This window comes from Rissa tridactyla, chromosome 1, assembly GCF_028500815.1.
Source record: "Rissa tridactyla isolate bRisTri1 chromosome 1, bRisTri1.patW.cur.20221130, whole genome shotgun sequence".
Classification (NCBI taxonomy): domain Eukaryota; kingdom Metazoa; phylum Chordata; class Aves; order Charadriiformes; family Laridae; genus Rissa; species Rissa tridactyla.
In genome coordinates this window covers 194439484-194467088 of record NC_071466.1, presented here as the reverse complement: position 1 = coordinate 194467088, position 27605 = coordinate 194439484, and the positions used below count along the sequence as shown (strand labels likewise).

General features: G+C 38.0%; 1 protein-coding gene across 6 annotated transcripts in view; it reads left to right on the top strand.

The window, feature by feature from the left end:
- The window catches only part of CADPS2 (calcium dependent secretion activator 2), a 321875-nt gene that overhangs the window by 163326 nt on the left and 130944 nt on the right, over positions 1 to 27605 (top strand). For all 6 annotated transcript variants that reach the window (XR_008466879.1, XM_054204611.1, XM_054204601.1 and 3 more), the window contains exon 8: positions 5764 to 5903. Coding sequence is in view for 5 of the 6 variants with exons in the window: in XM_054204611.1 (XP_054060586.1) it covers positions 5764 to 5903 (140 nt within the window). In the remaining variant the exon portion in view is untranslated. The remainder of the gene's footprint in view (positions 1 to 5763; positions 5904 to 27605) is intronic.

Here is a 27605-nt window from a genome sequence, read left to right as displayed (position 1 = left end):
ATTGCTAACATATATTAAGGTAAGTGTTCCGTTGGCAGCAGCAGCAGAGATCCATTGATTGCATAAATTGCAGTCTTCCCGGTTCTTTGTCGACAGCAGTATTTTAGATATCTCTCTCGCCGTGCACCTGTGCAGTTTTTCTGTTTGATTTTTTTTTTCTCTTTAACCATCTGTTACCTGAAGCCTTGTGTCGGTGTTTCAGCTGTAATACAATCATAGCTGAAAAGAGAGAGATTGCTGAATAGGTGAGATAATGGAGCTTGTGTAAAATTCTCATAAGCTCCCTTGGTGATCAAGATCTTATTAAGCCTTCCTTTAGGGGATCTGTAGGTGAGAACTTCTCTAAGGGAATAAATTTCAAGAGAGTCACCTTCTTTTCCCATTTCTACCTCCACTCTTGCCCCTTCCCTTGAGCTTCTTTTGCTTCATCCTCCTGGCAGCAGTGCATCATGACTTCATGCTCGGAGGACATGAGTGCCGTGCTGTGCTTGGCCGGCTGCTGCTGGGGCATTTGAGGGAATTTCTCTTCTTGTCACACTGACAGCAGCTTCTGGCTTTCTGACATTAACCTGTCTTTAGACAAGGGGCTGGAATAAGTCAGAACAAGTCCAAACTTTGAAGTTAGGGGAGAAGGTGACTTGAGAGGAGTCAGTAGACATTTCTAGTCATCTGTTTCCAAACCAGCTTCAATAATTTTTGGTCTGTGATGTTATTTTCAAATCAGTAAACCAGAGTGTGTTTAACTAGGAAATTTTCCTATGATCTTTGCTCAGACAATGACCAGCACCATAAATTTGTGTGTGCCAAATAATAATGGATGCTTATTTCATAACATAAAATTTGCCTGTCCTCTCTGCTTGCACTGGCATCTTTTCAAGTCACTACATTTTAAAGCATGAAAGAAAAAGCCTTTCATAGAATAAATTAGTCTTGTTGCTTGATGAAAGCTTCAACAAATGCAGTTGAGGGAGCCTATTATCTTATGTCTCGGGCACTCACTGTTTTTCATAATTTTAAATAATCACAAATTGAGATAGAAGTGTCTCTGGTAGACCATGGGATTTAGAGAACTTGGTTTCTCCAGTTCATTGTGGGATTTCTTGCATGACCACAAGTGTGTTGTTTATTCTGAACAGAGCTGGCAATGCTGTTCATGTTTAAGGCCTTTTGACATACGATTCACGATTTTGACATACGATTGCTTGTAACTCAGCCAGACCTTAAGTGTTGAGGCTAAAATTTTTCATCCTAGGTGTGGAATAAGATAAAAAGAAAACATGGGCTTGGTCAATGGCAAAAAGCAATCATTTGTAGCGCCATTTGTGATCTGGAAGAGCACATCAGTCATGGGAACTTCTTTTGTCTCATAAAATCTTCTGGCTTTCCTGTTGGGGACCATGCAGTTTGAAGAAAAGAGAGGAAGCTGGGTACCAGCAGGGACTCCCTGGAGTGGCAGGGAGCAGGGCAGGATGGGGGACATTAGGGCAGCTCCAGGCATCGGGCACCTCCCTGGGGATGAGGACAGGTTGAGGGTCTGGTCTGTTTTTTGAAGAGGGCCCCAGACCATGTTACGAAGAGGAGACTGTTGATGGGCTGTATCTTTATTTTCTTTAAGCTTGTGTGGTGTGAGTTGTACTGAGGTGAGATAAGGGTTTTCTGTAATAGCATGGTAAGTGTCATCTGACTCTCAGCCAGGACATCAAGGAGCAGGTTCAGATCTTCTTCACTTTCATCTTTTTAGCTTGTGACAGTGAACCAAAACTCAGCATAGTCTTCTCAGAATTGCCATGATTACCAAGGTCTGGGGCCCAAGGTCTGAGATCTCAAAATGTGTCTTAGACCACCCCAACTTGTACAATCTGTCTCATTTCAAATATTTGGGTCACAAGAGTGGGTAACTCCAGCGGCTGCATGCAACTCTTGAATATCATGGGGTTTGGGTAGAAGTAGGGGATGGGGAGGGGAAGGATGGGATACAAGGACATGAATTGGCTGAAGGTGAACTCAGCTGGAAGTGTGGGATGGGGGAAAAAGTAGAGTTTATCTTGACTCTTGATTTTTCTCATGCGCTTACGGCTTGCCAGTCTGCTTGCCTCTTAGCTGAATTGGTCCCTTTTGAAGACTGCATTTTCTTTTCATAACAGGATAACTGTGGCCAGGGATGGTTAGCTTGAGAGATTTATCTAAGCATGGGAATACCAATAAGAGGTATTTCTGCACAGCCTTTTTGACTCTGAACCTTCTGCTTGGTTTTCTGCTCTGAGAAAGCAAGATTGTTCCAAGTTTGGTTTGTTCAAGTTTTCAGAGTATTTTGGACAACTCAACTTTTTTTGCATACCTTTAAAAGAAGATATGATCAATATGCCAAAGATAGAGGAGAGTTAATAGTTGCTTCGCTGCATTGACCGTTTGGCTCAGGTGTACTTCAAATAACAACTTCCATTGTGATCCATCTGGGGACTTAAATACACAACGGAATCACAGTAAATGATGGTTAGTTAAGTCATCAAATGATATTAGCTTCATGTCTTTCAACCTGTCATATTTTAAGTCCAGGAGAGAAACATTTTCATTCATTCATAATTTAGAAAGAGTGTTTTGAGAACATCACCTTGCACAAATCCATAAATATGTTGCTCTATAATATTTCAGATTTCTGTGTTTATTTTGCATCCAAATGAGGAGAGGCATAAAGTGAACTTGCAACTTTTTCAGTTACATTGTGGTCTGAGGAAACGTAATACTAGATATAATCAGGCCACGTGGTCAAGTATTTTTAATGATCATGAGATGATTGAATTTACTGAGTTATCCCACACTGTTCTGATACTATTAATTTGCCTCAAATCAGCTGAAGCAATGCAGCACACAGCAGCTATGTTTGGTGCGTAGCATTCTGGTCATTAATAGTTCATTACTCGTTTTAATGCAGCTTATCTGGGTCCTGGTTTGAGGTTAGTGGCCAGCCCAGCCCAAACCACAACAGCCTGTTAGTTTATTTATTGTAAAGACAGTCCTAGAGTAACAACTCTTGGTTCTCTGTGCTGCTACTGAGTAATCTGCTATGGTGATATTCACAGGTGTGACAACAATAAAATACGATAAACTAAACTAAACAAAAATAAAAATTAATTCAGAAATGTATGATGTAGTAGGAATTTTAAGAAACTTTTAGAAGTTTTAGGCACAGTGAAGGGTATCCTGTAGGTGTGTTTTATATCCCCCAGAGAAGACATATGAGTTGATACCATTTTATTTTTTAAAGGAGATTATAGAACAAGTAGAACATTAAAATCCCTTAAGCAGTGCGGAAAGGAAATCTGAGACAATAACCTAGGAAGGTTCTCCACGGACAACGGCAATGACATTGCATTGCAGTGTGCCATAATGGAGACAATGCTTTTAATACAAATTTCAGCAACTTTTGACTTTTCCTATTAAGGAACATTTGCCCAGTGTTCTGCTTTCAGTGATTTCACGATACACTTTGTGCCACCTGATGAGATGGTACACAACAATTAGTATTGCCCTTAAGGGCACTATTAGTATGAAGGTTATTGTGTAGATAATTAATGCCTGTCAAATGCTTTCTGTGCATGTGTGTACATGTGTTTGTGTGTAAAGATAAAAAGTTTAATGACAAAGTTCTTTTAGCTCTCATCGTTTGAAGCCAGCAGGCATGACAAAGTGTACTACAAACACAACTGAGTGCATACTTCAGTATTCCGCCAGGTACTTATTCATTGCGAGAGCTTTGAAAACGAAACTCCAGAATACTTCTTTAAGAATTCAGAAAAGGAATTGTCAGTAGTGAAGTTATGAATTAATTACACACTTGTCTGCTTACATTTTCGTCAACATTCTAAAAACTCAAGAAATTGAGAGGAGAAAGATGTCACTTGAGATGCATGAGCTCTAGTAAGCTGTTACAGGACAACAGAAACGGCAGCCTGTACAAATGAAAAAATTCATATCATCACCTACAGTCCTATGTGAATGCCAAGTGATTATATGCATGGAATGAGTAATAATTCTGGTTTTTTTAATCTTGCATTTAAAAAGATAAACAAACTAAAAATCATTTTCTGTTTGCTGCATCAGAACGCAAAGGTTGCCATACTCATAATGCTTTTAAATGTTTTTTATGGGATGGCTTTTACTCAAAATGAAAATCAGCTTGTTCCTTGGGAAAGGAGGAGCGTCTGGTATGCATTTGCAAAAAGAAAAGAAAAAAAAGTAGCCTCCTGGTTCATTAAAACTGGAATATACTGATTCTTCTACTGCCTCTTTAAAAGGCTCTGAATGTATTCAATAGATCCGACAGGTTATTTCTCCCACTGGTGTTAGAAAGGTTGCGCTCTTGATTAGGAGTGATGCATTATGTTTCTCTGCTTCACTAGAGCTCCTGGTATGAAGAGGACGCAGGAACGCATTTTCTGCAAAATACTGAGATGAGAAGCTGAAGGCCTTCAGCTTACATCATCTTTCAGATGATTAGATCTGAATGACACTATTGTAATATTTTTGGCTTAGTAACGTCTGTTAGATTTATGCTCGCTTGGAGATTCTTACTCAAGTCCTTGATTTAACTTTCCTAATAACACAGAGGAGAATATATTGTGTTTTATATATGTGACAAAAGGCACAAGTACTGTGCATAAAAAATTAACTTGATGGTTAGCATTATGATTAATTTTAGTTTTCGGGAAATAAAAAATGTGAAGAACGCTGCTTTTTAGAGTGTTGTTACTTTTGAAATACTGCTTCATGATAATGGTAATTCAGAACTCACTCAATATTACAAAGGTCTCCCTAATAGCGCGTTTAGAATATTTTAGAGTCTAAATTGATTCAAAAGTAGTGCTTATAATAAGAGTGAAAGGAAATTATGTTTCAGCAGCATTTAGCTGCTAAACGTGTGACTGTGGGTAAGGATTTCATGAAGTAGTAATATTTAATTATACTCACTGTAAATGGATAAACTTTCTGGATGGTAAATAAATAAATATTTAACAGCTTGTGACTAATATTAATCTGAAATTAATGGTTAGCGGGTAAAACTATCAAGAAATGTCTATAAACTTTTAAAAAATGAAATGCTTCAAATTCCATGTATTTTTATTTTTTTACACGTCTACCACAAAAAAAAGGTTTGTTTCATATCACATCTGGACTGGACGTAGTGTCTTACATTTATCATACTCCGTTTGCAGCAAAAGTGCTTTGGAATTACTCTCCAATTTCTGCAATTTTTACTATAATTGGCTTTTATTAATGCGAATGTTCAAAAAATGGAGTTGGTAAGAAAAAAGCGTGTTTTGGTTTTCTTCACTGAAGCGATGTCACTGCTGGAGGGGCGAGCTGTTGCATAATGCTACAGCAAATTGTTTCAATAGGATGTTTCCCCAGAGCACTGAGTAGTATAGAAGTTTAGGTTCTTGTTTAATTGTGCACGACCATTTCAAAGTGTCAGCTCTTCCTTTTTGTGTAAAACTGTTAATTCAGAATGAGCTAACAGAGAAGGAAATTTTATTCACTCATAATATGAAAATTCCCATCGTAAGAAAATTAATGAGTTCATTTTGGAAATTTGTCTATTACAATAAGATTGAGTCAACTCATTTATTAGATTTATGAAACCTTTTTTAGTCGTCTTTCAGATCAGAGGAGATGCAGGAATCTTCACTGCTTAGAAGTTTACATTAAAGACTATCAGGTTCTTTTTGTATCAGCTCATTGAAGTTTTTATTTTATGACTTGCAGGTAGTGTTGTATCCAACTTCCAACAGCCCAAAGTCACCTGATCTGCATAAAATGATAGTCCCCAAAAACAGCCAGGACAACGACTTGAAAATTAAACTGGCGGTGAGAATGGATAAACCACCTCACATGAAGCACTGTGGGTAAGTGTCCATTTCTGGCTGTCTGTATTTATTGTTTTGCCTCACTGTGCCTGTGTTTAACCATATGTAGCTAAAAACATAAGGTTTGTAAAACATTATGAATGTGTAGCACAGTTCCTATAGTGTGGCAGAGTGTTATATCCTTGTTTTATACATGAAGTTTGGACTAGTCAGGAATAACACCCATTTCAGACGTTCAGTGATGTGTAAAGACAGATGACGACATAAGTCTGACATGCAGAACTAAGAGTACAACGTCATACAGGAACTGGGTTAGAATCTTACAATTTATAGCACTTTTTAAAAAAAGTTGATATTTAGGAGGAACATGTTTTTCCATTACCATAGGATTAATTATATACCTGAATGTGATGGTACTTGAGACACAGTCTCTCCTTTTCTTTCTCTGTCTGCTGCATGGTATTTCTCTTGAAAGGAATTTGTGTATGAAACCAGTTTAAGGATGTTTTTCTGTCTAACAGATAGATACACACACACATATATATTTGTTCTACCTAACATATATAAGTATATGGAATAGATTACTCATAAAGACAGCTCACCTGGCCAAGTGGCACCACTATTCTTCATCCCAACTGCAAAAACCGGTAATGTCGCCGACAGTAAGTAAGGCTGTATCCGTTGTTATAAAGCAATCACCAGGGCTGTTTTCCGTCCTTCTAACTTCTTCTGAATTAAGCAGAAGTACAAAAAAGAGGACTATTCAACATATTAATGAAGAATTAATGTAGTGGCTATACTATTTAGATTTCTTTTAAATCTCCTGTTAATATTCTGCGCGTTGTATACAGACAGTAATTGCCAACATTTCCTATATTCAGTACTTAAAAAAAACCCCACAAACTTATTTTAGTTTTGAAAAAGCTGTAATTGGTTGGGCTGAAATTTCCCAGGTATGAACCTCAGCCCTCATTTTGGTTTTGGGAAACTTAGACACAAATGATGAGGACTGTAACAATGAGACTTGCTAGCTGGAGACCTGTGTCTGGTGACTAGGAGCTGAGAGGAAAGAGAGAGAAATCAGTCGTGGAGCCAAGGGGAGAGCTGGAGCTACCGAGCCCGGAGACTGGGACTGAGATGAGAAGACTGACAAGTAGGGCTGCAAATACATGAATAAAGGAAATGGGATAATGTGGCAGGAGAGAGCAGGAAGAGCAGGCTGATATGAGTAAGTTGGAGTGGAGAGGACCTACAGAAGAGAGAAAAGCGTTTATTTGTACTAAAGCATGATGCTCTCCAGTCTGTCTCCACTCCCGTCCCATTCATTTGCACTCACCAAACACCTCTGAAGTGGTTTGGTAATTGTGGCACATCCTTGTCTAGATTCAGTCCACTAGCATGGTTTCAGTCTCCTGCTGCTGGAGGGTGTTCAGACAGTTGAAGTAGTGAATGCTGCAGGGGTGGCATGGTGCTGCTTGCATTCTTCAACGGTTTGTCAAAAGGCAACCATGGCGATGGGATGACTTGAATAACATCAGTAGTAATAATACACAGCAGATGGATCTAACTTGCATGTGACCTGGTTTGGTTGCATACTCCACGCTACAGCTACATCAGGGATGTTGTGTTCCCAACGCACCTATCCCAACAGGTGACCAGGAGAAGTCCCCATTTTTGATCAGGTCACTGATAATGTTGGGATCGTGCTATCTGCAACCCCAAAGGTGTAACATGCAACTTATATTGACCTGGGTCTGGAAAGAAGAACAAGGCTCCAATGCTTCCTCCCATTGTGGCCCAAGGTTTCCATAGAGGCTCTCATGGCTGGGGAGCTGTCCTTCTGGGATCTTCAGAGGGTCTTTCCAACCTCCTGGTTTGCTTTTCTGTACTGGTTTATGTCATTAGTCTTCTTGTCTGAGCATTACATGGATTGCCCAGTCAAATATTGCTTTCAATAATTTAATTCAGTCATTATCCCTTTCATCTGCTCTTGCTGGTTACTTCCTCACATTGATTTTGAATTCTAATCTCTGGCACAGTTTTTTACTTCTTTATTTTACTTCAGAGTCACTGCCGTCACTATTGTCCAGGCAAATATAGTTGTTCTTCCCACTAAAAATGCTCAAGGTCAGTCATCGTTTCCTTTTCTTTATAGCCATTAGTTATAAAGATTATTTCCTACACATTTGTCTAGAAAAGTTAGGGCGCCGAGCACTCCTCCACCATAAATTTATGTGAAATGAAAAAAAGTTAATAATTCCTCCAATAACCATAGAAAAGGTTGATGAAATACTGTATGATGGCACTGGAATTGCAGTGAGAGGAAGTAAGAAGGTATTTGGCGGGGAAAAAAAACACCTGCTAGAAGAATTATTAATGTGTACAGTCAGGAACCATTAACGTTATGAAATGTCATCATCCAGGCACTCTCTGCAGCATTCTCTTGACTTCTTGGGTGAGTATAAGTATGAAGTGGTCATTTGCTATTTTTTCAAGAGGAATTCCCACCTGCTTCAACACACAGAGTAAAGCTGTTCTGGTTCTGAACTGGTACTGTGTTATCAGAGAAATCCTCGTTTGTGAAGAGGCTGGAAACACGTGGTGGGTGATGAACGGTATTGCAGGAAGGCAAAAGAAGATTTTGTGGTTAAGGCAGTTGAGGGACGCCTGGAACAACTGGCTTTTAGTCTTGTTTGTGCTGCATGGAAGGACCTGTCTGTAAGAGCCTGAAAACAAACTTTTCCACTTATAGTAACTTGTGGTATGTTGCTTCTTTCTTGTGCCCAGTTTGATAAACTGGAATCTGATTTCATAGAGGTGCCCAACGCTCACAGCTACTAGGTGAAATCAGTGGAAACTGGGCTGAAAATATGCATTGTGCTCTTAGATTCCAAATATCCTAAAAATTAGATCTTCATCTTAATATGTGAAGCCTAAAATTGTTGGTACTTTAGTTCTCCTGTTACCAAGGGAGAATAATACCACTTCCCAGCGTTGTAGACATTTGAAGGTAAATCTTGGGAAGCAACTGGTAGAAGTTGCCTACACACCTCACGAGCTGGGGGAAGTGGGGCATGGTCGCTTCTCTAACACATGGCCAAAGGCTTATGCTCTACTGGGCAGTGTTATTGCAGTTATTGCAGTGCCGGGTCTCGGCAACTCCCTTGGTGAACCTGCACAAGGTGGAAAAGCAAATAACTTGAGTCTCTCTATGAAGCAGTGTTTGCATAACATGCAACAGAATAGGCCATGGGAGACAATAATGTGTTGAAGAACTAGAAGGCAGCTGCTGCTATCCTGAATAGTGAAAAGGGCTAGGAGGTTTTTGTTATTTTATTTTATTTTATTTTATTTTATTTTATTTATGTAGTCAGATATTTAAGCACAGTATCATAGACTACGCAAAAAGGGGGGGAAATAACAGGAGGAAAGAATGCGATCGTCCTCGCTGCTGGAATTTTGTCACGTTAGCAAGTTAAATTTTACAGCCTTAATAACAGACTTCTAACGAGTTAGTGTGATTATCCCAGTTGAGTTCTAATTCTTCAGTTTATTTTTCAGAAACATCTTATGCTTTATCTCTGCCCGGTCTTTGAACTAGACAACTTACATCTTCTGTGTCAGTCTGAGTTAGCAAGCTAATATAGAAGATTCATATTTGTCTCATAGGAGAAAAAGGCAATCTGTTGGCATTAGATAATGCCTTTCAGCTGAGAATCTCGACATTTATTCAAAGTTGAATTAAAATTTTACCCCACAGCCAATTGCAGAAAGAGGGGTTTTATTAGATTAGTGCTCTATCATGATTAAAAAAAAATAATAATGGTACTAAGAGACAGTTTCTTCAGATATGGGAGCTACACTCAAATATTTCAAATTCTGCAGGGTCAGCAAAAATCAAAGACCAAGCAAAACCCACAGGCACAAACTAATTGTGGGTTTACAGTTTTACTCCTTCAGAAAAGTTTCTCCTTTTTAAGACCGACTTTACTTATTGACACAGGGGATATTCTGAAAAACTTGAAAACCTGTCTCGCATTTATGCTTTAAGAATATTCAGTTTTACAAGTTATACTGTCTTGTATTTAAACTGAAATTTTAATTCACAAATAGCGTTCTGACTGCAGCACCTTCAGATCATACTTCCCATTTCCACAGTCATAACAAATAATTATATTTCAAATAAAATTGTAAACTTGGGATTTTTTTCAATACAAATTGAAACCTAAGAACAAGAAATAAAAATCCTTATGACTCAACATTACTATGAATCTCAATTGCAGTTCATTTGTACCTCAGCCAAAACCAGGTAGCTTTGCTAACCACTTGACTTTTACACCAGTGTTTATGGTGGCACCTTCATACAGTTAGGGTTATTCTGCTAATCTGATTTTTAAAAAAACACTTGAGCAAGAAAACAGTGATTTTTCTATGCATTCTCTTAAATGTTTAAAAAATAAAGAATACTTATACATGTCTTATAGTGAACATAATCTTATTATTTATTTTAGGCTTGTTTTGCTGGGTTTTTAATTCTTGCGTGAAAGGCTGTCAAAGTATGAAACAACCTGAAGGATATATAACCATCCTTTTCTATTTAAACCCTGTCAATAGATGACAAGGGGAAACATGCTCAGCTAGAAATTCTGAGTAATGACAAGGTAAACATCACTCATTGATGGGGATTTGTAGAACAGTCCCAAGTATTGGTAATTCGTGATACTTCAGATTCCTTTTTTGTAATTCGCAATGTATTTGTCATCTTCTCATAGAATATGGTAATGTTTTCCTGGTCTAAAATCCAGAGTACATACAAGATTTTTTTTTTTTTGTCCTTGATATTAAGGTACTAAAGCAAACATCCGTAAAAAAGGAGGTTTTGTAACATTTCGAGTCATCTCTTCTGTTACAATCTTGAATCTGAAACAAACCATCAGGGGAAATAAGCAAAATTTGGTTTAAAAAACTTCCTATGTAAAATGCTAAAAGCCTGTTCATTTCTGTCAAGTTAGACTAGCAGCATTAGGGAGGTACTCTTTGCTTCAGGAAGGCTCACTTGGCTCTCCTTAACTCATATTTAAATTAGCGTTGAAAACCCAAGGAGGACAGGTTAATCCACTCAAGATACGTGGGTTACTGTAAATACCTTTTCTAATGCGTTTTGGTTTTTTTAATGTGCCTTTGCATATCTGCATGCATTTAAAGCATGCATTCTTTTTAAAGGTAGATTTTGTGTCAGTTGAGTTGTCCGTTAGCATAGCCTAGTGGTTACTAACAGGTATTATTCTGTTGCTTCCAATCTAGAAATAAAGAAGTAGAAAAAAAAGGAATACTGAGATTTTTTCAAATAGCTTGCTTTAAGAGGATTAGTAATGCTTAATGGTCATACCTAAAAAAGGAAAATAAATAATAACATAAAATGAAATTCTTACAAATTGAACAGCCTAAACAGGACAATATTACAAAGTAGTGTTTTTTGGGTTTGACTTCCGAAGTAAAGCATTTCAGCATAGTTCTTGTCCAGAACTTTTTCCAGAATCTGAAAGGCAAAATTCATTCTTGTGAGTTCTGTTCTGCTTTCTGCTGTGATAGATTGCATATAGATATGTTACACCTTTAATTTTGTAAACATTTGTGGTTGGATTATACATTCTATAAGCACTAGAGTATGCACATGCCCAGATTTTCTCCCTGTCTCTCATCTGTAAAGCAACTATTTTGGTGACATTTTAGAACTTGTGCTTTCCAAAATTGTAAGGAATCTGTGTGACGTGATTTTTCTCTCACAACTTAGTAGTAGTAGCAGTAGCAGTGGTAGTGGTAGTAGTAGTAGTATTTTATGGGTGTATTTTCAGAATAAAAAGATTACCATGAATTTGTTAAACTTTTAAAAAGTTTTCCCTTGTGCACTTGGAATGGACTGAAATGTTCACAGGAAAGCATTTATAAACAAAAAATATAGCTACTGGTTCCTGTACGTGACTGAAGTATCACTTTTCTCCTCCTGCTGCTGTCATTTTGGAGCTAAAGGAAATCTGTGAGATGAATGCCCTGGCTAGCAGTCTTCCAAGATGCAGAACTACAGGATAAGTAATTTTCCCCTCTCGTTTTTATGACACTTGTCACCCATTGATAAAGGAATTCATTGGAGAGGAAGATGAGTATAATTATTGGATTTACAGATAAGTGAAATGAAGCACAGGAATGAACTGAGATCACCCAAGGTCACAGGCATTTCAGTGACTGAGCTGAGGATTGCACTCGGTTCTGCTAGCTTCTCAATGGGTAGGGTTAAAGTGTGTGACTGTCACCTGGATAAACGGTTGTCATAGCTACTAGTGAGCTCATAAGTCAACTGAGAAGACCCACGGGGACACTGAAGTTAGCCAGAACAATGGTGGTGCCAGCTCTTACATGCTGCTTGTCCATGGTCGCCTAGCAAAGGGCAGGAGGAGGAACATCATTAGCTTTATAACTTCAAGATGTGTAATCTGAAGGCTGATCTGAAGATGAGATCTGCTCCCAGTATCATTATTGCAGAGAAATGTGCAAGGTGACCACATTGAAATTATGCTTTTTCAATTTGGGGTTGCTTTTACAGATAAAGTAAGATGCCAGGAATACAATCACGCTTCTCTTAGCAAGTGCTGTGTGATCTCTGTCACCAGTAGGGCTTTCTGTTATATGTAAAGGATTTGAAACCAGTTTCAGACCTTTCTCTGAGTCAAAACATATATATATGTCAGAATAATTCTAAATAATATGTTACACCAATACTAAAAAAATAAAATAGAAACCAGATTTCAAGTGAGCTAAAATGTCAAGTTTAGTTTCTGTTAGACCCAGTAGGTATACATACAGGTGCTTCGAAGTGAAGAAAAGTGTTAGAAACCTGTGTGTATCCAAGATCTAAGAAAATCCTTCCTAATACTTTTTATCATGTGGTAACGTGCACTATAGACTTCTTAAATTAGTAGTATTTTCCATTAGATAAAAACAATAACTTTCTATGTTACATTTTGTCATGGTTTCAGCTGGGATAGAGTTGACTTTCTTGCTGGCAGCTGGGTGAGTGCTCTGTTTTGGATTGGGGATGAGAACGGTGTTGGTAGCACACTGGTGCTTTTGGTTGTTGCTGGGCAGTCAGGGCCTTTTCTGCTCCTCACACCACCCCGCCAGTGAGTAGTCTGGGGGTGCACAAGAAGTTGGGAGGGGACACAGCTGGGACAGCTGACCTCAGCTGACCAAAGGGATGTTCCACACCATGTGGTGTCATGGTCTGTATATAGAGCTGGGGGAAGAAGAAGGAAGTGGGGGACATTCGGAGTTACGGCATTTTATCTTCCCAAGTAACTGTTACGCTTGATGGAGCCCTGCTTTCCTGGATATGGCTGAACACCGGTCTGCTGATGGGAAGTGGTGAATGAATTCCTTCTTTTGCTTTGCTTGCATGCGCGGCTTTTGCTTTACCTATTAAACTGTCTTTATCTCAACCCATGAGTTTTCTTGCTTTTACTCTTCTGTTTCTCTCCCCCATCCCACTGAGGGGGTGAGTGAGCGGCTGCGTGGGGCTTAGTTGCCGGTTGGGGCAACCGTGACACTTTTCAGCAGTTACTGAAAAGACTTTTCTCATTAGTGAACACTGTAATGTTCTTCTCCTATGAAAGGGAGAGGAGGCTATCTGAGAGATTCCTTTTGCTCTTTTCTGTTTGTTACCAACACAGATAATTGCATGAGTCAAATAGTGAGGTAAGTAGGTATTTATCTAACTATGGCATTTCTTCATCTACATATGTAAACTCTTCTGTAGCTGTTTATAACATTTTATTTGTCTTTCCAAGTTTGTGTGCAGCACATCTAGTTGAAACCATGAAGTCAGTATATTAGCACCACCTAGCTTTCTCTTTGTTGCTATTGCACTTTTTCTTCCAGCTTAAAAAGGGGTAACAGAGCACCCACTTCAGCTGCTGCTTTGAAGAACAGGGTCCTCACTGTCCTTTGGTAGAAGGTTTGTTTTCCAGTTTGTGAACATCAAGACTGGGAAGCATAAGCAAAGTCAGATGGAAGGAACTGTTCAGTTTGATTGAATTTTGCAAACTTTACATAGCGTCAGGTAGTTTGAAATCCTTTTTTGCTCATTAAGTCATATGGCCTCAGTATAGCAGCCCAAAATTTAGAAATTCAGGCTATGTCAGAGTTGTCTAAATTCTCTCAAAAGTCACTGGGTAGGGAGGGAATACCTTGACAGGGTGGTTTATGAACGCTAAGACACTGGCTATAGAGGAAAAAGGAAAGGTACACTGGAGTTGGTAAGGTAAACTTTTGTCTGTACATATTGCATTCAAAAGTATAGATTCTTTTCTAAATTAAAATAAATGCCTAATCACCAGATGACAGAGCTTTGGAAAGATGAATTGCCAAAGCAACAGGTGGGCTTCGGTCATGTCATCTTTTTTCTTCTGCCTCATTCACAGTTTCTCAAATTTAAATTCAGGTCAGAGATAAACTATGCATAGTTGCCAAAGTGATTTTTAAAAGCCAAGTCTTTTATTTTAAATGAAACTCAGCCTACTTTAATAGATAGTAAGACAATTTTGCTACAGAAAATCATGAAGTTTGGAGAAATAACTTCACTGATACCGATATTTGTTGTTTTTCTTACTAGCTATTAGTAATGATCTTTGTAGATGAAGTAGTGTCTTTGCATATACTCTTATGAAGATGAATGAAATTAAATGGATATTTTATGTGAAATAAATGTCGCTTCAGTTAATTCCTGTGAGGATTTTTTGTTGGCACTGGTAGTAGTTTGTGATGTCCTCTGACCATATAGCTTGTTCTATTTGGCAGCAGACATATTTGATTTATATTTTTAACAGCTGCAATTTTGTTCAAAGCATCTTCTCATCCTATCATAAGAACAGCAGTTGTAAAAAATATGGATGGAGTATATCAGTAATCTTTATAATTTCTATTACAATTTCTATTACAATTACTCCTAATTAGTATCAAATGTATTTAGGAGTTAAATCTTTCTACAAATATCTGTCAGAGAGTGCCCAGTGCCATTTCCAACATCAGGCCTTACAGTATTTTGCGGTGACCTGTAATCCATATGCAAATGGGAGGTTATTAGACCACCTTTGTGCCATTGAGGGAAAGATAATCCTCTGCCACTCATTCCTCGTGTGTGGATAAAGGGTGTCTGCCATGAAGGAGAGCCTTGGTCTTCACCTGAGTCTTGGTTCACTAACCATATGACCAACAATGCTCCTATTTCCTGAAGTTGTCTCAGTTGTTACCTTGTGAAATCTTGTTATGACATGTTGAAACACTGTGGGATGTACTATGTTGCTGGCAGCCTGCTGCAGGAGGGCCCCATCGCAGGAATCAAGTGTGTGTTCAAGTCAGCTGGGTCTTGGTAAAACTTAGTCACTCCCTCTAACTATGATTTTATAGCGTGCACAAGGTTTTCTTGTCTCTCCTGTTACTGGCAAACGGGACAATGTTTGCTGAGTGTAGTTAGCCTCAAAATTAGTGCCCAAGTGGTCCTAAGAACCTCATTCTCATCTACTGATATTTCCAAAGAGCTCATTATAAGCTAATGACACTGACATATCGTGTCAGTCATATGGAAGAGGAACAAAAGTAGACCTATCTAAAGGGAACTGTCTAGTAAAGAAACTTTATCAAGCAAAAGTGAGTTAGAGATTTCTTTCTATTCTAACAAAGTATTTCAAATATGACAATCTGAGAAGGTCAGCGTGAGGCTTGGCAGCATTATCTCCTACACTGAGATCACCAAGGCCACCTTTAAGGAGACGTGTGTGTGTGTAAGAGCGCAAATGCCAGCTCTCCACCCTGACCAAAAACTGACAATGTGGTGCCAGCTCTTGCACTGCAGAACTGTTGGGGTTGCCAACATGGTCACAACACTTTTGCATTAGAGTTGCCTCCTATCTCAGACTCAAAGCATGGACAATGTGACTTTGTATTTGCTTGCCATACACAGAAGACTCCTGAAACGCTGGATGAAAGATTTCATTGTAGTCTCTGAGCGGAAGGCATAAAGAAGTATCAGAGTTTCAGTTAAGTTTCATTAGCTTCAAAGATAGAAGAGGTGTGAACTGCAAAGCTTTATTATCCAATCCATGTTCAACCTAGACCTAGCATGACACTCCAAAACCTTATGACTGATGAAGACAAGTGCAGTTAGTGCTTGACTCATCACCACTTAAGGAAGATGTGTTGTGTAGTTCATGAAAGAGGCTTTGGTTGAATTTCAAACAGTTGACTGTTGAAGAAAGGAGTTTCAGTACAAAATGTGAGCAGCAACAGGAGTATACAGCGCAGCAAATACTACTGCATATTCAAGAATGTCTGCTCTTCTCTTTACGTCACGGTATGCCAAAATGTCATCTAACATCCAGCACCACATACTTATATGCATAGAGCGTATTTTCTTTACTCAGTGAATGGTGCTGCAGAAGGCTATGTCAGAAACTACTATGAAATGTATCCTGGCTGCAAACTTCAGAATACTTCATGAAATGTAGTCATTGCTGAATACCTTGACCTGGAAAGGACTGGCATTGTTGATCTGTAACTTAACTACTCTTCCTGCGACATGAAGTAACCCGATTCTTTTAAAACCATAAGAGCCTTTTACTAAAGCCTAGGAAGAGGAGATTATCTTTCTTTTCAACAGTAACTCTCAGACAGTTGCTGACTCCAAAGATCCAAAGGCCCTGAGGACAAGCATGTGAGTATCTCTTTCTGCAAGACAAGACTCATAAATCCCAGCACAGTGTAAGGCCAAGTGTTTCAAGAACTTCTGACACATGGAATGAGACTACTGAGGAAATAACACAAAATTCAAAAACTAAAACAGTGACTTTACAGTTCAGCAGAAATATTGGTTACATTTTGGCCCATAATTTATAAGCATTTTTAAATTTGGGTCTAATAGCAATGATGTATATTTTTTGCTTAGGCAGAGGGTCAAAAGTCTCATTCATATAGCTATAATTATCTTCTATTTCTTGCTAAATTCTGACAAACCTGTCTTCATTTTTACATTCGTAAGGCAACATGCACTTGTATATACTAAAAATTTCCTGCGTACATTATAAGAAGCATTGATAGAATGGCTTGATTTTAATTCATTTTTAGTGACGTATGGATGCCTTACTGTTATTATTGCAAGGTGTCTTGTAGCAGTATTTTCTGTTATGCTAGTTTAAATTGTGCTAAGTGTTAGCAATTCATTGTGCTAAATGAATGCTAGCATTTTGTCACAGAGAAAAGTGCTAATGTGTTGACTGTCTTCATTGAAATGATTTTAATATTATACGCGTTTGCACAATCAATTGACTGTAATCAGTTGCTTTTTAAAAACGAAAATTGAACTTCATGAAAAATGACACATTAAAATTACATTAATGATTGATTGGATAATGATGATGGGTTAATGCAAAATTGCTATGGAAGGAAGAAGCAAAAGTGTTTATCCTGCTGCTGGATCCTTAGAGAACAGATTATAGCTTTGAGCCGGATTTTCAGTGCTTCCCACAGTAATTGCTTCTGAGGAGGCATGGGGAATCTTGAAGACCTTAATGATATGCCACTGCCACTTTAATTGCTAAGAGAAGCCAAGAGAATCCTAATTGCCAAGAGAAGCATTACTAATTAAGGTGCCATTCTTCATTCATTCCATGGTAATTAATCTGAAATATTTGTAAAAGCTGAGATATAAATTTAGATCCAAACTCACTTAGCTTAACCACAACAGTCTTTATGTGAAAAAGATCTATGGGTTAAGCAAGGTTAATAGTCAGAAAACTTAACATCTAATTTTTTTTTCTTAAAAATTTTTGTTTTTACTCGTAACTTTTCAAAACATGAAGTAAAAGAGCTGAGACGAGATTTACAAACTTTATGTAATTTATATTTAAATCATGGTTCTACTCTTACATTAAAAAAGTCATTGAAACTGTTTATATAGGGTGTTCATTTTTCTTATATTTCACTGCAAAGCTACGTGCTTCTGTGTTCTGGTTTAACCCCAGCCAGCAACTGGGACTACGTCACTGCTCGCTCACCCCACCCCCACGCCCCCCAGTAGGGTAGGGAGAAAATCAGGGGGGGAATTCACATGTAAATTCACGTTTAAATGCCGATTTTTTCTTCTTATCATGTGAGATCTCAGAACCTGTGACTGAGCATCTCAGTGACCCATACAACAGCTAGGTAGATTTTTCCGGTCTATACCATCAAATTTCTGTCTGCAACTCTCAAGTTTAAGTCTCTCCCCATCGAGACTTCCTAGTCTTTGTGTGCAAGTGTGAGGGGAAGAAAAAGAAGTGGAAAAAACCTTGGCAGCAATTTTCAGTTTGTCACGTTAGAGACGAGCTCACTTTCAGGCCATAACGATGGTGATGAGGACTTGTCATCATAGTTTGTGTATCTGACTCCTAATTCATGGCTGCTCCACCTGAGCAAATTTGAATGCAGCATCACTGCATGAGAGAGGCTGGTTCACTGAGCACCTGCTAGCTGCAGCCACTTGTTGCAGCAGTGGGATGAGATTAAGCGCTGTACCCAGACGGCGGATTGCGTGTGATGATCCTGCCGTGGAGAGAGAAGAATTAAAGGATGAATGGTGCGAAGAGCAGTAATCCGGGCTTGTCTAACTGTGGCACCTACAAAGGATTTGTAGCCACTGATGGCTACCAGAATTATGCTCCCCAGTACAAAGAGATGGAAATCTGGAAGAGCTGAACTGTGCTCGGCATGTGCCTCCTTCTTGACTACAAAGGGAGCCAAGCGTGAAGTGCACCTGAACTGATCTGTAAAGTGACTCAGTGGTTGCCGAGGACCTGATAATCACCTCACATCCATGTCTGGGGCTTTAGTTCAGTCTCTGCCTGGTCTTGTCCTAGGCTGGCTGCCCTTTAGTGGCTGGAATATGTGAGATGCACTAGCTGAGCACCGCACCTGGTTTCATTTCGTGCAAGAGGAGTCCAGGTCACATGCTCTGAATCCATTCCGCAATGTGAACCAAGTGCTGCAACTGGGGGCAATGGAGAGATTCTCTTCAAGGGCACAATCCTTATTCAGACTAAGTTACCGACGCAGATATATCCTTTTCTGTTTAGGTACTTCGTGTAACTACCTAAAAGTAGTTGGGCAAAACTGGGCAGCAGCTTCTATTGATGCCCATGTCAGGGGTTCAAGCACAGGTTCAATCCTGAAAATACAAGAAATACATGCTCCTGTGAAACCTTACATTTGTGCTTGTAAATGTTTGCTTTTTTAAAAAAAAATATAAAGAATAAATTCTAAACAGAATCTTGCCTGCTATTGGAAATGCTCAAATGAGAACTCCAGAAAGCTATTAAGGTGTAAAAAAGGATTTTTTTCTATATTTTCATTAAAAATAACAAAGCTTGTTGTAATTTAGAAGGCCAAATGATGAACTAATATTTAACTGAAAAAAGACTTTATAAGTTCATGTAGGTGAGGAACTGAGAAAATCTGGTTTAGTATGATTTGTCACTCACTTTTGTTCTAAACCACTAAGTAATAACTTTGCTTTAAGTTTAATTTACATGTAAGTGTTTTTCATATACAGGACAGGCAGAATAGGGGGGCTGACCATTCAGTACTATGTGGATTGAAGGTAGTATTAAAAAAATAAATGTTGTTATGTTGTAGCAAAATATGTGTCTTATTAGGTCCTCATACGGAAGATCATGATCTGAGCAGTTCAGTCACTACATGTAAATTCAGTGAAATATGGGCAGGTTATTTTTTTATCCTGTGCATCATTTGTCTCACTAAAATGAAAGCATAGAGCAGGCTGCTTATTTTTACTACAATAAATGGTGAACAGTTAAAAAAATTTTATCACATCAGAGGTGTTCTAAAATTTGCAGTAATAACTTCAGAGTAGTGGGAACTTCCCAGTAACTCTACACTCTAATTGAGGAGACTGTGGTCTGACTGGAATGTTTAGGTTGGCTTCTTTAGCTTAAATTCCTTTACGCTATTGTTACACAGTTCCCATAGCTTTGGAAAAGTATCATTCAGAACAAAGCTGACTTTTAGTTTTGCTAACACCTTTAGAAAAAACTTATTACTCTGTAAATACACCCAAAATATTTCTGACAGTATCTTTAGGATCAAATCATGTGCAAGTATCCCTATTTCACAATCTATTCCAGAAATATATGTAGTAGAATATATATATATATGTATATATTTATTTTGTATTATAATTTTTAACTTTTTTGCCATCTAAGTTCCTTTTGAAAGTTCTCTGGAAACTTCCTGTATGGGCGTGAGTCTGTCGTAATGAAGATGCAACTGACTGTGATATTCATAACACTACTACTGTACGTAGTCACCTAAGCAATATTCTTATTTTGCCACACTGCGGAACCTAACGTCATTGAAATAATTGGTTTGGATTTTGTTTATATTGCTTTATTCTACTACCAATCAGCACAGCACACATATCATGCAGGGGAAAGACGCGGTACCATACACTAATCTGTGACATAGAATTTAAGAAGGGGTTATTTCTGCCTGACATACATTGACATTGCATATGGTCTGGCATGGCCTGGCATTATTTCTATACGGAGAGTGCCAGTACTATTAACTGCAAGCATGGGGGCATGCCACCTGCCTGCTGTCTCCTTCTGTCACTTGCGCTGTCCATCTGTTACTTAGAGGAAGGTAAAATTCACCGAGTTTTTGTCTTTGGGAATGTAAACCCTTACAAAATCAAAGGCACTTACAAGAACAAAATCAATTTTAAATGCTAATAGTATGTAACCAGTCTAATCCTCCCAGTGTGCCAGAATGCTGGCTCAGGTAGATACTGTATGGTCAGTTGTGCTTTACTGTGTCTGAGGGTGGATTTCAAGTCATAATACAATGTTCTGTATGGGAAGAAATTGTTTTAACACAATGCTGGATGTAAAGGCAGAGGTAACTTTTTATAAATTCAATTAGTGGGGTTTTTTTCTCCGCAGTGTTATAATTTCAATGATTATAGTATTGCATTCAATTTTGACATAGTAACAGAGTCCCCATGGCCCTGCACTACTGTTGTTTTGCCCAAATAGTATATTCATCACAGCCAGCTCCCTTTAAATAGTCCACGTCCTGTTAAATGTCAACACAACTGTGTTGGCAGTTCCATACTGTACCATTTTGTCGGGGTCCTCGAGTACATCTCGCATCCCCGAGAAAGCAACGTGACAGCATCACCTCGGTAGGCTGGTGGTTTCTGTGGTGTCATCAGTGTAGCAGTGCTTTCATACAGAGTTCTGCACAGTCAGCTCCTTCTGTCTTTTTATTTAACTAAAAACTGTAATGAAGACTTCACTGTGCACTACAAATAATCTTTTTAGCATGCTTGCTGTCAGAAATATGTTTTAGTTTAATCCCATCCTAAATTAACTTTGTGCCCGTTCAACGAGGTAGTATTGCTTTGTCTTTTCATAATGTGCGGGTTGGGAGGTTTTTTTTACATAAATGATAAAAGAGATCAGATAGGTGAAAAATGCTTGTGAAATGGTATGTCAAATCCTGTGCATGGTTCGTTTTTGGAGCCAGAGACAGAAAAGACCTGTGAGATTATCTTTCATGCTGCTTTTATGAAGTAAAGCAGGGACAAATTGGCAGGGAAAGTGTTGTGGTAGGTGGAGGTTTGAGTTCCACCGCTAAGTCTCCGTTGGGGTCAGACCGAATTCCCCTGCTTTACCAGATGGAGAACTCCGATAACAACATTAGAAGATTGCCAGCCCAAAATTGCCATCTGTTTTTCTTCAAAGTTTATTCCAAAGATGAGAAGCTGTGTGGTTCTGGTGAGAGAAGAGATTCCTAAACACAAAACTAGTAATCCTTCTTCAGTAAATCAGTGGCTTTGAATTTACTATCACATATTCCTCCATTTCTGATTTTGACCACTGGTATTTTAAGCTTATTTAAATTGTGAAACCATTTGAAGTTCAACGTTTTAAGTGGAATGCACCATGCCATTGACCAAGTAGAGGAGAATAAGAAGCTTGGCCCAGCTCGTCGCATTGCTGGCATGGAGAAGTCTTACCTGGGGATGTGCCCCCCTCACAGCTGGACACCTGATGGCCAGTCTCTTTTCTAAAACCGAATGTTTGTGGCTCTCTAGCTTTTTTCATCTGGTTGTAAGTCTTAGTTTTGAAGGGCAAGCTGAAGTCGGAAGCAAGGGTCTGAAGACTTAGACTACGGAATGATTCCTTTTAGGCTAAGGGCAGTAGGTTGGGAAGTGATACCACATTACATGGGCAAGGGATGTCATTTTAAGGATTTTTCAGTCAAGCCATTTAGAAACACATCCTGAGTAATGAATGCATTCAACAAAACTGGAGTTGTTATGCAAGCAACACAACTGGGGCTGGTATTAAATATAAGCAATATTGCCAGTAGGTGAGAACATGCGCTAGACTAAGATCCCTAAAAATGTTACGGTTGCTTGTCTTTCATTCACTAATTATGCAAAAAAAAATAAAAAAGGCATCAGATGCAGAAAACCATGCAGCTCTACCATTATTTTGTATGTTGAGAAGCAATGGATCCCTTTTGAAACAGAAGATAACACTGATCCTTAAATTAGAATTGTATGATTGAGATTAAATTAACAAAGTAATTGTATGTCATGTAAAATTTTATTGCCGTTCTAGAATGTGAGTGTTCAATTTAATCACAAATGCTACATTCATTTTTAATTGAGCTGTATGTATTCTTCTTAATGGAAGGCTTGGTTTTTTTCTTTGCACACTCAATAAATTTTAATTGAACACCTGATTCCTGCCACCAACACCTTAACATCTGGACACCATCTATCTTTTATGCATATGGATACACTGATTAAAACTCAGCAGAAAAGCAGATAATAGGAAAACAAAAAGACAACATTATGGAACACTTTCAGCCATAATTTTTTATTATATATTGAGAAGCATTTAATTATCTTTCATTTAATTAGCCCCACTACTTAGGTCAATTGTTTTTTATTGATATGGCATGTTAGCAGCTTTGCTAATTGGCACAAAATAGCATTTCTAATCTAAATGTCTTGTCTTGTCCAAAATAATTTCTTACAGTTTTTCACTTTCCTGAGACTTTCTATTTATTTCACAGTCTTTCCAATAATATATAAAATATTTTGTCAGGGAGTGACTTGACTTAAAATTTAGCATTTTGTTTTTCTTTTTTTTTTTCTGAGTTAAAGACAAAAAAGGATTCTAAAGAAAAAGAAGTGTTTACTTTCTAACATGTTTTAGAATCAGAAAGTATCACTCTACCTTTTGTAGCTTTTAGAAATTTTAGCTTATCTTCAGAAAGAAAAGTGTATTTTTAAGCATTCTTTATCATGACACTTTAAGCATAATTTTTCATCATTTACAAATTTAGTCTAGAAGAAAAACAGCAGTGTTGTGTCACTCCAGGTATTGTATTTTAGCGGTTTTGGTATCTGTTCCGTACTGATCTGTTTTAAACCAATGATTTAAGAAATCTGACTACTCTAACAGAATATAGAAGAGACTTTATGGAAATGTAATTGATCAAAAAAGATGGTTTTTTTCTGCATAGGTAATTTCTTTGAATAATTTATTATACCTGTCCTATTATTCCTGTCCTTCGTTTTATATTCTTCTACTCCAGACCATTTTTGATATTTTTCTTTAAAGATATAACATCTTTTTGACTCCATAATTTGGTATCTCTGTACCAGGAAAAAAAGATTAAAATTTTACCAATTCTCACTTTTTCAATTTACCAAATACTCATACTTTTGCAAATGATTTCCACGCTTTTTGAGTTTTTGGATAATCTTTATGTGTGTTCGACTGTGTTGGCACTTCAACAAATGAAGTAACTTGTCATTATGCAATGAATATTCTCCCACTAATTTGAGAATAAATGTATTATTAATATGTATGACTCTGTGCTCCCATATATACATGATTTGTGGAATAATAAGACATTCTACTTATTTAAAATATTCATTTTAAAACTATTTAAAATGTAAGTTTCACAGTCCTTGCCCTGAAGTTTAATTTAACTGCTTTTTGTGGTTACACAGTGGCATTTTCTTTCCCCTTCAAGTCAGTCGCAAACAGGTAGCAGGCATCAATTTGAACTAGATTTTCATAGCTTGAGCGAGCCATTGCGTTATACATATCCTGACATCCACAGGAGGGCAGCATAGTTAAATTAAGGGAGAGGATGGGAACATGATTATAATGCAGGTAAATTAATCTCACTTTTGATTGTTATATTGTTTTGTGAAAGCTCTTATAATTTAGAAGAGTGCGTAGTTTCCTAGCCTATACAGAAAAGCAACTGCGTGTTAATTTTAGATGTTTCCAAGTGTAGCTTCTTAGGAGCTATAAAAGTCTTTTTTCTCTGTATATATACAGTCTATTTTAGAAGAATGTTTTAAAATATTTAACGTGGGAGTTTAATTAAAGCCTAGTTGGAAATTTAGCTCCGCGAATTCCAATAAAATCCGTTACAGTATTTTGGTAAATCAAATATTTGGAGAGTGGAGGTAGCTATCCATTAGGTTTAAGGGACAGTGGAACTACTCTGCAGTTATAGCAGGAAATTAGTCCTTTTATATATGTATGTCTAAATATATATGTATGTCTAAATATATATGTATGTCTATACACACACACACATGTAAAGTTCTGCTTGGGGAAAGAGATTGAAAAATCTCAGTCTCAGATTTGAACAATAATCAATGAATGATACTAAAAATATTTTTTTTTTTTGTTCCACTTAAATTCATCAGTAAAACATTCACAGGAGGCATTTTACCCTTTGTGTTACATACAAATAAATGCTATTTTTTAAAAAGTATTTCTAAAACTTAAAGTGAGGAGAAAACACTCAAACCTCCCCTCACATCCAATTCATCAGTGTTACAACTTAAGTTTCCTCTTAGATTTTACGAGGGTTTTTTTTATTTTATTTGTTTGTAACAGCAGTTTTGCGGTTGAATATCGCTTTAGTATTGCTATTTTGGGGATACAGTTGCTTATCAGAGCAATCCTGTGCAGCAGGAATGGGCTGACCCCAGTAGATGGCTCTGATGCTCCCTCCCAGGTGGTAAATCCTGTATTCCTGAAGTCCTACTTCTGCAGCTGAACATGCGAATCAGCTCCCGTTTAAAAACTCTAGTGCAAGGACGGTGCATTTGAAGGTTTTTATTTTCTATGTATTTGTTACAGTAAAGCACTTTTGACAAAGAGCAAATCCATGCTGTTGTTTTAGGCTTATATGTCTTGTATATCACGTTTTTTTGGTTTTGTGTAACCACCAAAACCAAAACTATTTTCAAGATATTCATAGCGTATTAACATTTCTTTAGGATTTTTATTTTTTTCTTTATTATCTTAATCCATTTTAAAAATCCTGAATTCCACGAAGGGATACTAAAGTACGTTTCTTAAGGTGGATGTATTTCTCAGTGACGCAATTCTACCATTTCCTAGAATAATTCCCGTGGAATTCAGTTTTAGATTGTTTGTTTCTTTGTGGCATTTCCAAGAATAAATGTGCGATCGTGTTAACGGTTCTAATGTAAGTTATTGTACACTGGAAGCTGCCTCTTCCAGTGCCGCAAGGCAATCGCTAAGTAGTACTAGGAGGTGTAAGTGTCAGAGAAAACCAAACAGCTGCTTCTAGGCAAAAGTAGTTAAGATGTGGAACTGTGCTACTAGGTGTAGATTTTGAAAGTTTAAAAGGTTCAGAAAACCATTATGGAAATTCGTTGAAACAAAAGTCCATTAACAAGTAAATACGGAGACACCGTTTCTAGATAAAGAAACTCCTAAAGCCGGTAATAGCATGAGTATAGAAGAAAATTCTGGGGATGTATAACTGCACGCTTCCATCCGGTTGCTGCTTCCCTCCACATCCTGTTGGGAACAAGGCAGAGGCCTGAATGTGCTTTTGGGTGGCCACTTCTACATTCTTTCATAGAGACAAGCGTCTTCAAAAGAGATGAAGTGACATAGAATTCTTTTTGATTCCTTGTCATCTTTAAAATTCTACATGTATTTTGTATAGGAAAGTTCCTTAAAATGGATATTTTAAGACAACTGATTGTCTGGGCCATACTGTGAAAGCTTTCTTCCTTGTTCTTAGTCATGTATCGTCATCAAAAGGTGGCCAGGAGTATAAAAGTACTTTTTTGACTCTAACTCTCAATGAAAGGATCACCTACAGTTGTCGTTCTGCACCGGTAGGTTTTCCAAGGCAGAATGTCTCCTCTATCGGAATGTTAGATTAACCTTATTGTCTTGGGCCGAATGTTCATCTGACCTGGTATCATGTCTCCCAGTGTGGCCGGCAGCAGATGACTGGGAAAGTTCATAAGAGTAGTCTCAGTACCCTTTCAGACTCCACCCGTCTGCAGCACAAGGACTTTCTAAGCCAGTTACAGTTCTTTGCGTATTCAATTACATTGAATTTCTCTTTCACAAACCTGTCCAGGAATGCCTAAAATGCACAATGAAATGTAACTACTTTGAGTTCATGGAAACAAGCCATAACAGTTGCTTTGCTGTGTGAGAATGGAAATTAATGTCTGGCACTATTCCTGCATTCCTTAGAGGTGCTAGAGATGCAACGGAGACAGTCTGCACCACTGGTACAGGCAGCATCGTGTGGTTTTCTGCTGTTGGATGTTGGATGGAGAGAGAAGTGGTATTCATTGATTCCAATGTTTATGTGAAATCTGGTCAATTAAAAGGGAATTTTCCAATGTACGAGAGCATTAAGTGTCAAAATTTTAATCCAGAAGAAATTACTTAGTTCCCAATAAAAAGCTTTTTATTTCTGCAGCGTGGGGAGAGAATGCCATTTCAAAGGTTGTATGTGAATTCCAAGAAGGTAACTTCATTTCCCCACTGTTGCTTAAATCGTACTCCAGCACTTTTCATTCGGGACTGCTCTGTAGTAGTGCAACTGAAAGAAGTTTTTTCTACCAAGTGTTCCAAGCATTTCAAAATCTTTACAGTCGACATACTCTGTTCACTACCAGCTAATTTTGATCATTGCATCTACAGAAGCTTTACTTCATAGAACAGACTGAAAAGGGCAAAGTAATATATATTATTCCGAATTGTGCTTTAGATTGAGTACTCTTGTCAGGCTGCAAACAACAAACGTTTTCTGTGAATGTCACATTATCTCTTCTTCATGATGGCTAGGTACAGAAAGCCTCCTTCATTTCATCTCTTTTCAGGCAACTAACTGCACCACCTACGTTTGGAGTCTGAGCACTGTAGGGATCCGGTATAGCCAATGGAGACAGAAGGGCGCTCCCAAAGGGTAATTTGCAAAGCTCTGAAGATGAAATATGCCCCAAGTAGTTTATGCTGGATCCATACAAAGCCCACAGGAAACATGGTCACTGAAAGTGGCATAGAGGACCTGCAAAGACAAATGTATTTAACTTGCCATTTCCCTTTGGAACATTTTCTTTTATATTTTTTTAATTCATGGACGATTTGCATGTTTCAACACATGGAGTGAAAGGGCTGAACAGCTTTACCAGCTTCTGAAATGCATTTTCCAGTGTCTGGAAGATAAGGGCTGGTGCGAGGCTTTCCTAAATGTTTCTTCTGCCACCTTGGGACCTCAGGTTCTGAACAGTTCTCGCTCTTTTCCACCTCG